Consider the following 14,229-nt stretch of genomic DNA (forward strand, 5'->3'; position numbering starts at 1 on the left):
GTGTGTGTGTCCCTGTCAGTTTGGTGTAATTTGTCTTTCTCCACCATGTCCTCTGATGTGCTGCCAAGGGCCTGCAGCTCTGCCTCTCCGTTCATCCTACTCATTCTCACCTTTCTTCGCGTTCCCTTCTGCCTCATCAAATGCTTTCTTATTCACTGAACGCGGTAGAAATAAGGACAGTGACCCGTTTCACATAGTATAAGAATCCGGTGAGTCCAGATACAAACCTTGAATCAATAACTTTTATTACATCATACCAGTTAGAAAAGAAATCTAGATATCTCAGTGCTCTTGGCGTGAAATGATGATGCAGTGCTGCGTTTTTAACAATGACCAGCTGCTTTGTGTGATGTGTGTATGTATGGAAAAAGAGAGAAAAGGAGAGACAAGCAGTCACTCTCAGCTCCCTCGCTTTGCCTTTCTATTCCTCCAACTGGGTTGCCATGGAAACGGCTCCCTTCGAGGTGGTCTGGCCATTTTATTTGGGCTCTTACCATCGACACTGCCTCTTCAACAACAAAATGATTACTTGCCATCCCGGGTTGTTTAATCCGCGAGATCTCTACTAGGCCTCCGGAGGTTCTGAGGAGTGCCCGGCAAAATGAGCTTTTATTTTACTGGAAATAAAACCGAAACAAGTAATCACAGGTTTAATCGCCGCAGATTTCAGGATGTGAGGGTATTTTCTGAGACAAAAAAAATGGTGCTCGATGTAGGAATGTGGCTCAAATTTCTGTATTTTTATACACAGTTCCAGTTCTTCACACTCTTGCTTTAGTAATCCGGTGTTATATCAGTATCCTCATCCTATTAAGGAATAACTCAGTGCAGGCAGATGTGTTGGTGATGGGAGCAGTCAGGTTAGCATAAATTGTGAAAGCAGGAATGACTACACACTTCATCAGTGAATAAATGCTGCTGTTCCTCAACAACCGATCCATGTTCCCAAGTTTTGTTTGCCAAATTCTAAGTGAAGCTAAGGCATTTAATCACAAAATTAGGTACGACTTCAGCCCTGGAGCGGTGAAAATCTCCCCTGTGCTTCCCAAACATCTGCACACTGTTAATTAGCTCACAGTCATTTATAACGGTAACATTTCAGCCAAATAGACCTCATCAGGCATTCATTTTTTGTCATGATACGGCGTAGCGCTGAAGAAGAAAACGTCTAAAATGAGTATCAGACATGGGAGACATGTCTGAAAAGGTTATGATCAGTGGATACATTTTCAGAACACCCGCCTCTGTACGCTGTCAGCGAGTGCAATTTTTTTTTGCTATCATCTCTTCAATTAAATCTCCGGAGGCTACATTTGTCCTGTCCTGCTGCCAGATTCCTGATTTCTAGTGCCAATAAGCTACATAAGCATAAAAGCTCACACACAAATACTGATTAATCCATCCGCTTTTCAAAATATTTGAAAATAGCCCAAATTTAGCAGTTTTTTTTCAGTTGGAGATTGGACTTATGAGTGCGTCGGGCAATAAAAAAAAAGTGCTTATTGAGGAAAAACACTACTACGTTTGCTGATTTTTAATCCGGTGAACAAAAGGTACACGGACTAGAAACCCTCCCCTGATACTAAGAGGTTAGAGGTTCAATGTCCTGCCAGAAGTTTACTTTCCCTGAGAATCTCCACCGCTTTCATGTAAAAAAAAAAAGCTCCTAAACTGATGAGCTAATTTTGTCACGGGGGCGAAGGAAACTGCTTTGTGCTCACGAGAAACTCATTTGCACTACAAAGCATCTGGCGTGCATCTCCATAAAATGTGCGGTGAAGGCTGTTGCACCAGTGTGAAAATTGTGTGTGAATGAGAGCGCGAGTGTGTGTCTGGGTGATTACTCAGTCTGCTTCACACACCGGTTCACTTCATACACCTGTGGGATGAGCGTGACCTGAGCACTCCTGCATACTGATGAGGCGGTAGAGAGAGCTTTTCAATAGGCTGTATTATATGTGAAGACTATTACTTGTCTAACCCATATTAACCCCTCCAAAGTACGGGTGCTGAAGGAGACAACATTTAGTTTAATGAAACGTCTGTGGCTCTTCTGGCTCAGGCACTGTTTGGACCACGCATTGCTGGTTTCAATGTCTGTAATTTCTCCACACTGTTATTGTTTTATAGCCCAATAAAGTAAGAAATGTGATAAGCTGGACAACCTGCATTCGTTCTCCATTTGTTATGAACACAATGTTCAGCTTTCCTTATCTAAGTTAAAGTTTAGTTGTATTTGTTTTTTTAAAAAGCCTCCTTGTGACTAGGAATGTTGTTGCACTAGCTGATTAACACAAGTGGACTTAGCTTTTGCAGTGTTAACAGAGCTGAAAATGTAATTCTGCGTATTAACCCTTCTCGAGATGTCTTCAGATCATTCATTTCACAACCCGAGTGTAATTCCATTGTGAGTTTTACCTTGATGCGAGAAATCGTTTTCTTACAGTAGGTCACGCTTTCTATTTTAAATAATGGATGTGTCATTTTGAAACGGGAGCCTCTCAAATACGGAGAAAGATCGAAGGACGGCGCGATTAAAAAAAAAAAAAAGAAAGAGGGAGGGAAATGGAGTAAAGCCAGCTCGTTATCAGTCGGCCCCAAAATGGCCCTTTAATTAAAAGCAGGAGGTAATGAACACGCTTGGGAGTCTGATTAGCAGCTAATGCCCCTTGCTGTGTACTGATGGGCTCTCCCGTCTGCCCTTTTAAAGCTAAACTGAATGGTGCACTACAAGAAGCCACAAACCGCAGCAGCCGCACCAGCTACCTCTGAATGAAAAAAAAAAAAACTAACACCTTGGGATTTAGAGCCTTGCAGAACGGCTTTGAAATTCAAACAGCAGAAGTGTTACTGGATATGTTTGAGATTCTGTTCATTTCTGGTTCTGTTTTATTGGCCTTATTTGAGTATCCAGACGCTAAAATTCTGGCGCCAGTGGTCAGTGGATGGAGTTTGATCATATTATTATCTCATAAGGAATTTTAAAATGTTTGTTGCAAGTCAACAGAAACATAGCAAACTGGAATTACATCATATGGGGAATTGGAGAAATGTTATGGGTCATTTAAAGATAGAAAGATAATGCGTATTTAACTTCCTACAGAAACTATATGACAATGGCAAAAATCAGTCTTAATGAACGTGGGTTATCATTTAAATGGCACAATTATGGAGATTTCCATTCAGATTACATTAGATGTCAAATTAACCCTACACTTAAGGATAAGGATCTTCAGGAACAGCATGATAAGGATGGAATAAATATAGTTGGTTTAAGACAAACTGTGTTTTTTTCTTAGCTCTTTACAAGGAACTCATCTGTCTGGATTAAGGTCTGGTAGTTACAATCATCTCATTTCAAAGTAGAGAAGATGTGGTGATGGTCATCTTGGTATAAAGAAAAATACACATATGGTTTACAGGATCACCTGTTTGAACCTTGCACCGGCCAGGAAAAAACGGGCAGCGAGCGAGCAAATAAACACTCTGAATCATACTGTTTACGTCTTGTTCTAGACACTCATTTCCCATCTGCTCAAGTGGAACTCAGCAGCTGTCCTTGTCTTGGGCGGCTCCTGGGTGTGACTGTGTGCGTGTGAGACTGAGGAAGGGCGTTGCTGAAAAAAGAGAGCATTCATGCTCAGCAAACCTACCCTTTGCAAATACGGCCAAAAATCATGAGCCGTTTAGCTGTATGGACGTTCAGAAAGTCAATTAGTTTGATAAAGTTAGGTAAAAGCCGAATGGGAAAGTTTGTATAGAATAGTTTTGTATGAGCTCTTTAGTCTTTTCGTTTAGGCTTATTATTCAATTCTACATATCTTCATCACATTGCGTCTTGACGTGAGAAGAAATTTGCACTACAGGCATGTTACATGAAGACAATTCTCTCTTGTTGCTTCTTTTATCTTTCCGCAAAGTTACTCTGTCAGACATCTAAAGAGTCAGTTGGATCTGGAGCGACCCGTTCTGAAACATACATGGTGTCGGCTGAAAGCTCATCAAGGCGCGGGGCGGTAATCCAACCATCCATGGCGTGCCAAACAATGTGCAAATCTCTCCAAGTCTCCGAGTCGTTTTTTGTCTAGGATACAGTAATTCCTTGGTCTTGGTGCCGCAGTGCGAGCATGCATTTGAATATATTAAAAACTCCACGGAGACGGCGATAAGCTGAATTTGTGCTCCTAAACCAGACTGTTATTAAGTTTCCTGTTAAAACCCAAGGTTTTACCCAAGGTTGTTCAAAGAGTTTCACTGCGGAGCTCTCGGAGGGCTGAAAATGGGTTATCCTTGGTGTGCTGGTGTTCTTTGGCAAGCCTATATATATATGTATATATCTATGTGTGCATTTGTGTATGTCAGAATGTAAAGGTGCAAGTCTGTGTGAATGTGTCTGTAGGTGAATGTGTACATTCAAGGGTATGTTTGCAGGTTTTTTCTGCTTTGAGAAGTCAGAACTAGATCATAAAGTGTAGTGAATGTGCAGTGAAAGTAAATGTACCTTTTTCAAAAATGTCAATAACTAAATATAGTCATGTTTAATGATCCGATAAGTCTGCCTACTGGGAGCAAAAAGTCTGATCATGCTGCATTTAAGTGTCAAATTTACATATTTGTACAGTGTGTTTAAGAAATGTCTGTGTGTGTGTGTGTGTGTGCATAAAGGATCATAGTACCTTCCAGAAGTTGTCAACCTTGCCGTAGACTAGCGACTGGTTCTGCCTCTTGATGTCATCAATGTGCTTGATGTCGCTAGCGTTGAGGTGCTGCTCCACGACAAAGCCCAGGAAACTGTTGTCTGGTGTGTGAGCTGCGGCAAGAGGAAGAAGAAGAAGAAATGATATGCATACATGCAAAAACACACACACACACACACACACACACACACACAAAACACAAATGAATGTCAGCGCTTGCCTCTGAGAGATTAAACAGGCTGGGTTACAGGCTTTCAAAGGCCTCATTTCACCTTTTATATGATGCATTCAATGTTCTTTACAGCAAGACAAAAGGAAAGAAAGAATGGGATAAAAAGAAAGAAAGAAAGAAAGAGGGGATGACAAATGACCTCAGACATAGTTAGCCGTTTTCCTCATCTTAATATATGCATCACTGAGGCAAAAACAAAAACGCCTCCAACACATCTTACACACATGTCTGCTTTTCAGAGTACATGCGCTTCACTCAGATAAAGCACATTTCAACCTCAGTGTTTAGCACAGATCATAATTCCAGAGAGAGACGGGAACAGTTGCGCAACACAGCTCCGCAAGCACTCTGGGTTTTTTTTTTTTTTTTTTTTGTTCCCTCCACTCCTTACTGCCCAGTGATGATTGGTTACTATGGGAACCACGAGATGAACGGGTCAAGTATGGAGCCCGACGTTGGTGGCGCTTTACCTCGCTGCCATCTGCCTTCCGAAACAAACGTGAAGACAGAGATATGGAGCAGAGCAGCTAGAAATTACAGAGCCTGATGATTTAAAAGATTTAAAAATGACTAGTAGAAGAAGAGTGAAAGGCAGACCCCTTCATCTGCTCTGTGAAAACAAGCGGTGAATGAAACATCCTGCGAGGGAGGTGTTTTAGGGCACATTTGTGGTTTGTGTCAAAGCCCCGAGGAGCTGCTTTGGTCAGAGTGTTTTTTTTTTTTTTAACCACAGAGGCAAATTAAGGTCAGTCAGTCAATGGAGAAGTGGAGGAATTCACTTCAGCGTAGTAAATAACACGAGGTCTATTGAGAACAATTCAGCAAAGAATCTCGACCCTGCAGTGTTCATATTCAGATGTCTGCAAGCGTTTAAGCAAGTCAGATTCAACTGTTGTGAATATCCTCTTGACTAACAACACCTTACGTAATAAGAGGGGACGAATCCAAACGTTCGACAGTTATCACGCAGTAGATAAAAGCAGAAATAATGACGGAGTGTTAAAGTTCAACTACGCTGCGGTAGTTTCACAAGCCAGGTTGACATGTTTTCTGTTTGAATGTGTGTGTTTCGTACGGGTGTTGGCTGGAATGTGACATTTTCTCCCACTCGACAAAATAAGCCAATGTTTGTTCACTCTGTCTTCATCTCTCCAGGCAGTTCATTTACTGGCTCTGGCTAAATATCTTTAGGCAAACATTAAAAAAAAAAAAAAAAAAAAAAGGAGCAGAGAGCAGGAAATGTGTTATGTAGATTTAATGAGCGCACCACCAGACTGAGCAATTATTAAACAAAGAAAAAAAAAAAAGTCTCATTTTTCATAAACGATTTGAAACGGGAATGAGCAGAAGTCTTTTATATCTTCTACTTATCATGATTCATATCACATTCACATAAATGGTAGTAGTGGAATGTCCTTTTTGGATACTTATGACAAGTATAAAGCACATCATATTTAACACATCAAATTGACACACTCCCCACTCAGTGTCCTGACTGGACATGTTTAGTGAGATATATGCTGATATAGTGTGCAGTACTTTCTCTAGGCGACGTGCCAGCCGGTGAAAGTGTTACGCTATTATGCTGAAAGCTCTTCCTCATAACCGCATGTGATGGCGTGTCCCTGGGCTGCAGATTTTGTGTAAATTCAAGTCTATTGTATTCAAGTGTTGTTCCTGTTCTATATGTTCCTGCATTATGATGCACAGAGGTACCTTTTACCTGCTCTGTTATGCTGTTATTTTACTGTGTGTTGTGTGTGTGTGTGACAGAGAGCACAGGAATAATACGAAGACATCACCAGCTGTGTGTGAGGCGCTCCCTGAAACACCTGTAGTCTCAGTCTAATGCAGGCTGATAAAACAGTAACATTAACCAGAGATCAATAGCACTGCTGGTTAACGTTAAAGGAGCACTCCATTGATTTTACATCTTTACTAGTCATCGTCGAAATGAACCCTGATGATGTCATAGTGATGTCATCAAGGTTATGCCAGCTTTGGTTTGACATTTCAACTTTTTGATGTACTACAAACTAGCGTCTAATGAAATTGCATATTGAGTTGCATTATGGGAATTGTAGGCTCCGATGTTTTTTGGAGCTTGACCCATATCAGGGCACTAAATGCGAGAATATCTCTGCGGTTTCAATTCTGTTTTTAATCTGCCTAATATGAGTCACCCGACTTTATGGAAGTGAAATACTAAATCGAGGAAGTACACCTTTAATCTTCTTCCGTCAGCCAATCGTGCGCTTGTATGGAAAAGAAGTAAGAGAGGTGGGATGATAACAAAATGAAAGTGGTGAGTGACGGCTGATTTACTGTATGACAAGAACATTTAAATTATTTAATATAATAAATTAATTCTTGGTTCTATTAAGGTACATGACTAGTTCTAAAAAATAAACATGTAAGAGAAATAGCATGTATTCTGATGTGTATCACTGCATATGAAATTTGTATAATATTTTCAGCAATAATCAACCTGCATTATGTCTATTAAATAGCCGTTACTGAATCATTGCAATACTACTAATGCTAGCAGATGTTAATTAGAGAGCATGCACATGAAGTTACACACTTTGACATGACATTACTAACTGTTACATATTGCCAATTAAAGATGATGTGAATTAATTGTGGATAAAAAAAAACAACAAATAATTAACATATTTCCAGCACATTATTTGACAAATACAGATGTGCCAGTACAACGTCTCGGATGATTACAAATAACTTAAATGGCAAAGAGACGGAGATGGTCCTCGGCACTGGGAGGAGGCAACATTAACACTCATGTACCAAACTAACTGTGTAAACAGGACAGGCTGTTAATTAGTGTTCGGCCCTCTTGATGCATTTGGCAACAGATGCCTCCTCTCCCACTAGAGCCGCCACTCAAAATGTCACTCAACTTGCCACAGCTTCATTCGCTATTAGCTAACAAACAGCCTGGGAGGACAGCGTTGCCGGGAAAGCAGCTGCTTTGTTGCTCTTGACAAATTTGTGAGCGTGGGGGACAAATTTGCTTTGTAAGGAAGCCTGGATTCACTCTGTCAGATTGGGAGTCAATATTAGCGCAACCTGGTCGAGCTGAATGGAGGAAAGGGGTGAAGAAATGTCGGCGGTTCTGTTGAGGGTGGGTTATCTTCTCTGCCAGGGTGAGAGGGACTGTTGAGGGCTTTCCTTTCAAGCGGGAGAAAACTCTCTGAATCATTGGTAGAGACTCCACTACATCATCACACAATGATACTTGCAGAAGCACATAAGACAAATGCAATCCCGAGTCACAGACTGAGGATTATGTGATTAATGCTGGCCTAACACTTGAGCATGAAGACACATTTCACAAGGAGCTAACTTCTTTACTGCTGGCCAGACAGAAAGAAAAAAAAAAAAAACATTTCAAACTGCAAAGATGCAGCATCAGCAGTAAGCACAGTAAAATCTCCAGTGCTTTGAAAACTCTACATCAAAGACTTTGTGGTCCTGCAACTTATCTGAGCCTGAAGCATGCAAATAAGCATCTCCACCTGAAATGTTTTCGGAAAAGCACCTTTGAGATTAGAACTGATGAGAACATGAAAGATGCGGAAAGATTTGAGCATGAGCTGAACTGAGAGTTGACCCGTTAATCAAAAAAATTCAATGCATTTAATCTCAAAGTAATTCTCTATAATCAGTAGTTATTATTTCTTTAATATAAACATTATAATCTGCCACAGACCTGATGATTGAGGGTCTTTTCTATCAGCACGCTGAGCTTTCTATTCAGAATTAATATAAATGTTTGAAATGTCAAATAATGAAATGTTTGATGTTTGATTAATTAGATGTGTGAAATACAGAACCGCAACACAAATCTGAAAACATATCCACAAGGAAAATGAATAACTGAAATGATTAGTATTGGTTATTAATAATTGATAGCTAATGTCAGCTATATTTCATACAGTCTGGGGACAAAACCAAGAAATGCACCAGCTAATGATCACTTAATTTTTTAGGAAGTCATTTATTTATTCAGAAAAAAAAATTATTCAAACATGAAAAATCTATTGCGACAGAATATTAAGATGGAAACTGAGATATTAAAGGGGACTTCTACTGATTTTACGCATCAAAGTGGTTGAGTTGCATTGTGGGTAATGCAGGCAACATGTTTTGACAAGGAGGAAGAATGTGTGGGATAAAAAAAAAGATGTTATCTAAGGTTCTGTTGCGTAACTTTTTATACTTTAAACTGCTCATCATGAGTCCAACTATGTGACTATGTGTTAGGATTTAAGATCGCAGTGATGCTAATTGCCTACTATGTAACAAACAACCTCAATATTAGTTTAGGTCACTACACTGCCCAAGCCTTGTGAATAATTATTAAAAAAACATACAGATAGATCAGAATGTCATAGTATCTGTCTCTACAGAATTTCCGACTTCACTATTAGAGTTTTCTGCACCACTTCCATTATGCTGATTCACTGCAATCAATCAGAGCAAGTGTTTAAAAAAGGGTTTCTAACGAAACAGAGATATAAAGATAGGCTGTTTCTCCACATTCCTCAGCATTTTATTTACTTTCCAGAGAAGTGTTTATCTTATTTTCAACAGATTCTTGCTTTCGGTCTTGTAGTTCTGAAGATATTAGCTAACAAGAATACATTTTATGTGTTTCCAAGTGTTCTGAAAAGTTTGTTTGTGCTTTGGACGGCATGTACAGAAGGCGTGTTGGAGAGAGAAAGTCAGAGAATAACAACGCCGGTCTATTGATCCCACACAGATGGAGAAAACTTAAGTAAGTGGGTGTTCCAGTGACATTATCAATCAAAGCTTTACAGGCTCGATCTGCCTGGCGGGTCTCAGGGTCAATTACGTATTTGGCAATGTCTCAAAGATAAATACTATCTGCTGCTACTCAGCTGCAGGGATACACAAAGGAGAAACATACAGAGGCAGACGTTATGGTATATTTTAAATGATCAACAGAACAGACTGCACGAGGAAGCCACTATTTCCTTAACACCTTTCAGTGCGTTTACAAGTGAAATGCTTATTATCGGCTTTCTGCGGTAACCTTTTCTTCTTATTTCTTCCTGTGAAGCAGTACAACGGCCTGATTAATTATGACAAGAGAAACCTGGTAAACAAAGCTGATTTCCTGCCATGTTTATACTTCACTTGGTTTCTAAATGGGTTTCTGAAAGAGAGAAAGTGCATGTCAAAGACCTCAGTTCGGGAAAGTTTCTGTGTGACGGCATTGCAGATGGATTAAAAGGATCATTATTCATAGTCATCCTTGTTTCCAAAATAATTGGATAAAAAAGTCTGGAGTCGGTTTAGTTCACTTCAGGTTTATGTAACATAGCGAAAAGGCCTCGGTAACAAACTCGTTTTTAAGCTGATGAAGTGTGTAGTAAATGAATTACAGGAGTTGAATCCCTACATGTCACTCTGTCCTACAGTAAAGGTTAACTATGTTATATTTGCAAGTGTTCAGCTCTCCTGATTATAAATGACTTGTGCTATGAAAGAGAGCCAACTAAACAAAGTCACGCAGCCCATTCAAACACAAATTGCACACCAGAAAACACTCCCTGCTAGCCCGACTGTGGCCTGAATGAATGAGATTAATGAGGTCAATTTGGCCTTGTCTTGTCTTATTGGCCACAGGCCACAGACACCCAGTTCCCCCCAACCAATGATTTATGGAGCACTGCCTAATCGTAACAAATGGACCAATCCAAATCTAGAATAAATTACCTGCTACGATCTGATTTGTCCATTGTTACGTCTATATTCAATAAGTGATTAGAAATGCAATTTAAAGACCGAAGGGTCCAAATATTATATTTCATATAGGAGCGTTTCTGTTGTGTGAACTCTCTGTCTAAAACAAATCTATGTCTGCCACACCTTGGCGACAATATTTGTGAATAGTATTAAAACACTGTATATTTCTTCATGCTTGCAGGACCAGACAGGTGGGGTTACCATGTCTCCAGATCATTGTAGAGTTAAACCATCACTAAATATGTCCTAAAAAAGCAAACTCCACCCGTTGTGAAACTAAGCTAACAGATACACCTGCTAAAAACTACATACTTGTTCAATGTGCAAATATTATTTGATCATGGTTTGATAGCAAGACATTTGTCAAAGCAAGTTTATCATCCATGGAGGAGTAAATGTGAAATACTGTTTAGTTTGCATGGTACGTATACTTCTCTTTAGCCTCAGGGCAAGGTGTCATGCAACACAAAGCAGAAAGGGAAAAAAAAAAAACCTCAAACTCTTTCTCGTCTCTCGTGCTTGGAAGTGATGCCATTCTGTGGTTTTAACACGCTGCCAAACCACTGTGCACTTGTTTCACCAGCGATATCATCTAACCTAGCGACTCTTAACTGGATTTCGTGTAAAGGCCTCAGTGTGTTATGAGAAAGACGTACCCTATTCAGCTCACAAAGGGCCTATTCAGGTGCCGTGGTATTCTGGAGAGCTCCGGGCCTCACCTCGCAAACGGGGGACTGCAGGGGTAACATTTCACTTTCTCTTAGCCATGGGGAAAAGGTCAGTACCCCTGGGGGACCGGCTCCCTTCTCTCCTCTGCTGCTCCACGGCGACTCATCCACCACAGTAGTTACAGAGTGATCTCTCAGCAGGAGCGATGCACGCACATGCAGAGCAATAAAGCCGTCCCACATTCATAATAAGTAGTAAAAACGGAGAGCTGAGTTCCAACCTCGTACTCTGCTTTAATCTGCTTGATGACATTCCATTAGTTCGCACTGTGCTGATTTTCACAGCGTCTTATGTGCCTCGTTTCCAACCAAAACATCCCATTCATAGGAAAAAAATTGGATTGGAACTGTGGACGTAGGAAATAGCCTGTGGTGCAATGAACATGATTTATACTGAAAGTAGCTTTGTGTGGCACCATCACTTCATTTAAATAACAGTGTGGGGAACTTGGTGAGGTGATGAAATCTGCGAGAATGATGTGGTGAAGAAGCTCGGTGTCATGCTTAACCGTCCTGCACGAGATGCTTGAAGAACTTTGTATATTTGTCATGACAGTCTGTTGACTTAAATCAACCAGCGGATTTCTCTGTGCTTTTTTTATTACATAAACGGGGCTTTTGAAATCCTGCACGCACACTATAATTAAGCCAAATGCTCTTTTTTTTTTTTAAAAAAAACTACTCAGAGCTAAAGCTTACTGGTCCTATAGTGATAGTTGAGAGAAGCGGCTTTACGGCGTGTTGGCGTTTTGCCGACTTACGGAACATGGTGTTGAACTGCTGCGGGTTGAGGTTCCACTTCCCCCACGGCGTCTTGTGACCCTTGGACTGGGCGTAGTGGGCGTGGTTGAACTCTGGTTCCGTCCCGAATGAATCCAGCACCCGTAACATGCACCTGTGATGTCACACAAAGACATGTTTTAATGCCTGCTGCGATGCCAGACGCATATCTGATAAGTTGCTTAACATTAACATCATGGCAAATCAACTCCATACATATAGAGTATAAACCACTACACACAGTAAAAACAAGAAATAAGCCAATGGTTACATCATTTTAATCTAAACCACACTAGACCTAGAAAATGAACTAACCGAGATAGCTAATACTGTAGGAAAGTTATCTAACATAGACTCATATGATGAGTGATTTTGAAGATTTGCGTGTTATTCGTGTTCATTTGCTCAACTGAGAAACAGGATGTTATGTTGGTATTGATGAACAAGATATACTTTGCCAGTGATGCAAGTTACAGGAAATAGAAAGTGAAATCCATTTTTTTGTGTTATATGGTCCTTTATATCATGATTTAAGACTGACATGATGCAGTAGAGCTAAAAAAGATGGACTTTTACTGTTGTTGGACAATGCAACTGTGTTTCTATTCTGTTGTGTTTCTGTGTAAAACATGTTTTACTTTCTTTTCTTTTGGTTCAGAATCATGTACAGTCTGTGTTATGCAGCAATTATTTGTTTTTAATTGGAACATGAATGTCAACTGCCCGCAGTCTGTATTCTATGTTGTATTATTACCATGTGATCCCATGTGGGATGTACCTTTTTTTTTTTTTCCTTTTAATCATTCATTCATATGCTAATGCTAACATTTCATATGCAGTGGCGTATAAAAAATGAATGTCTTTTATTAGAGTCTTCAGAACGCTTCATTCAGGAACATGAAACCGCCAACGGAAAGCCTCCATCTTCAGACTGAGACGTAGTGAAAAGCCCGTCCTGTGGAGGTGTGAGACTGTGAATGAACATCATGGCTGACTCAAAGGTCACTGTGCAGGATTAATTAGAGCACAACCAGAAGAGGGGGTGGTATATGCTGAGAATCACTTCCTTATGACCTTTAACTCCGCGCTCTGCATTTCACTAACTCGCTCGTCGTTACTCACTTCTTTTCTCTCAGATGCTGGTGTGATTTTCTGTCCCTTGCCATCTCTCTCTATATATATATATTTTTTTTTTCCATGTTAGGCACTGACATTTTTCAGCTTAAGGAGTGAAATATCTAGCAACTGTGGATGTTGCAAAGGGCTGATGAAAGAAAGGAAAGAGCTGTCTCAACTCTTTCTAACTAAAGCACTGAGGCTGTTGAGTTGGCTATAAACCGCTAAATCTGTCTTCTCCTCTCATGTTATTATTCACATTTTTTTCCTCCTTCTTTCTCCTACAAACATAGTCTGTCTCCTTGTTTCTCAATTGTTTCGATTGCAACAAAAATCATAAAATAATGATCCTGCTTTATTGGCCATCTTGTGTCCGATAACAGAACTTTCTTCCAGGTAAATAAACTGATGCGATTCCCAGCTTGGGTCAAGGCGTTAATCATTGTGATAAGAAGAAGCCAGGTGTAAACAGACATGGATGCCAAGTATATACACATACAGCTGTACGCACACACACACACAAGTCCCTCTCTCTTAGCGATTGTCTCTCCGCTCAGGCAGATGCTGCGCAGCTGGCTGTGTGAACTGTGAAAGGCCCTTGGAGAGCGAAAGAGCTGGGAAACACATTCACCAAGAGGAAACTTTAGACTGAAACGAGAACAACAACAACAACATCGACGGCGTGCCCACATGCCAGCTCCGCTCGCGTCGGAGAAAAACAACCCTCGTCTGTCCCCGGTAAATATCCTCAAGAGGCGGGGAAGTGCTGCCGGAGCCGTGACGTGATGTAAGCTGCGGGCGAGGCTTTTCGGTATATATATATATATAGCGAGTGCGGCGAGTTGACAGTTGGGCGTCATAATGTGGCAGGAGTGTAGCTCAA

The 14,229-nt window shown here is 40.5% G+C and overlaps 1 protein-coding gene across 6 annotated transcripts in view; it reads right to left on the bottom strand.

The window, feature by feature from the left end:
* mgat5 (alpha-1,6-mannosylglycoprotein 6-beta-N-acetylglucosaminyltransferase) overlaps nucleotides 1-14,229 on the bottom strand; it is a 90,630-nt gene that overhangs the window by 21,830 nt on the left and 54,571 nt on the right. For all 6 annotated transcript variants that reach the window (XM_067583548.1, XM_067583546.1, XM_067583543.1 and 3 more), the window contains 2 exons: nucleotides 12,212-12,345; nucleotides 4,677-4,810 (listed from right to left, as the gene is read on the bottom strand). In XM_067583548.1, the coding sequence (XP_067439649.1) occupies nucleotides 4,677-4,810; nucleotides 12,212-12,345 (268 nt within the window). The remainder of the gene's footprint in view (nucleotides 1-4,676; nucleotides 4,811-12,211; nucleotides 12,346-14,229) is intronic.

Source organism: Thunnus thynnus, chromosome 24, assembly GCF_963924715.1.
Source record: "Thunnus thynnus chromosome 24, fThuThy2.1, whole genome shotgun sequence".
Lineage (NCBI taxonomy): Eukaryota > Metazoa > Chordata > Actinopteri > Scombriformes > Scombridae > Thunnus > Thunnus thynnus.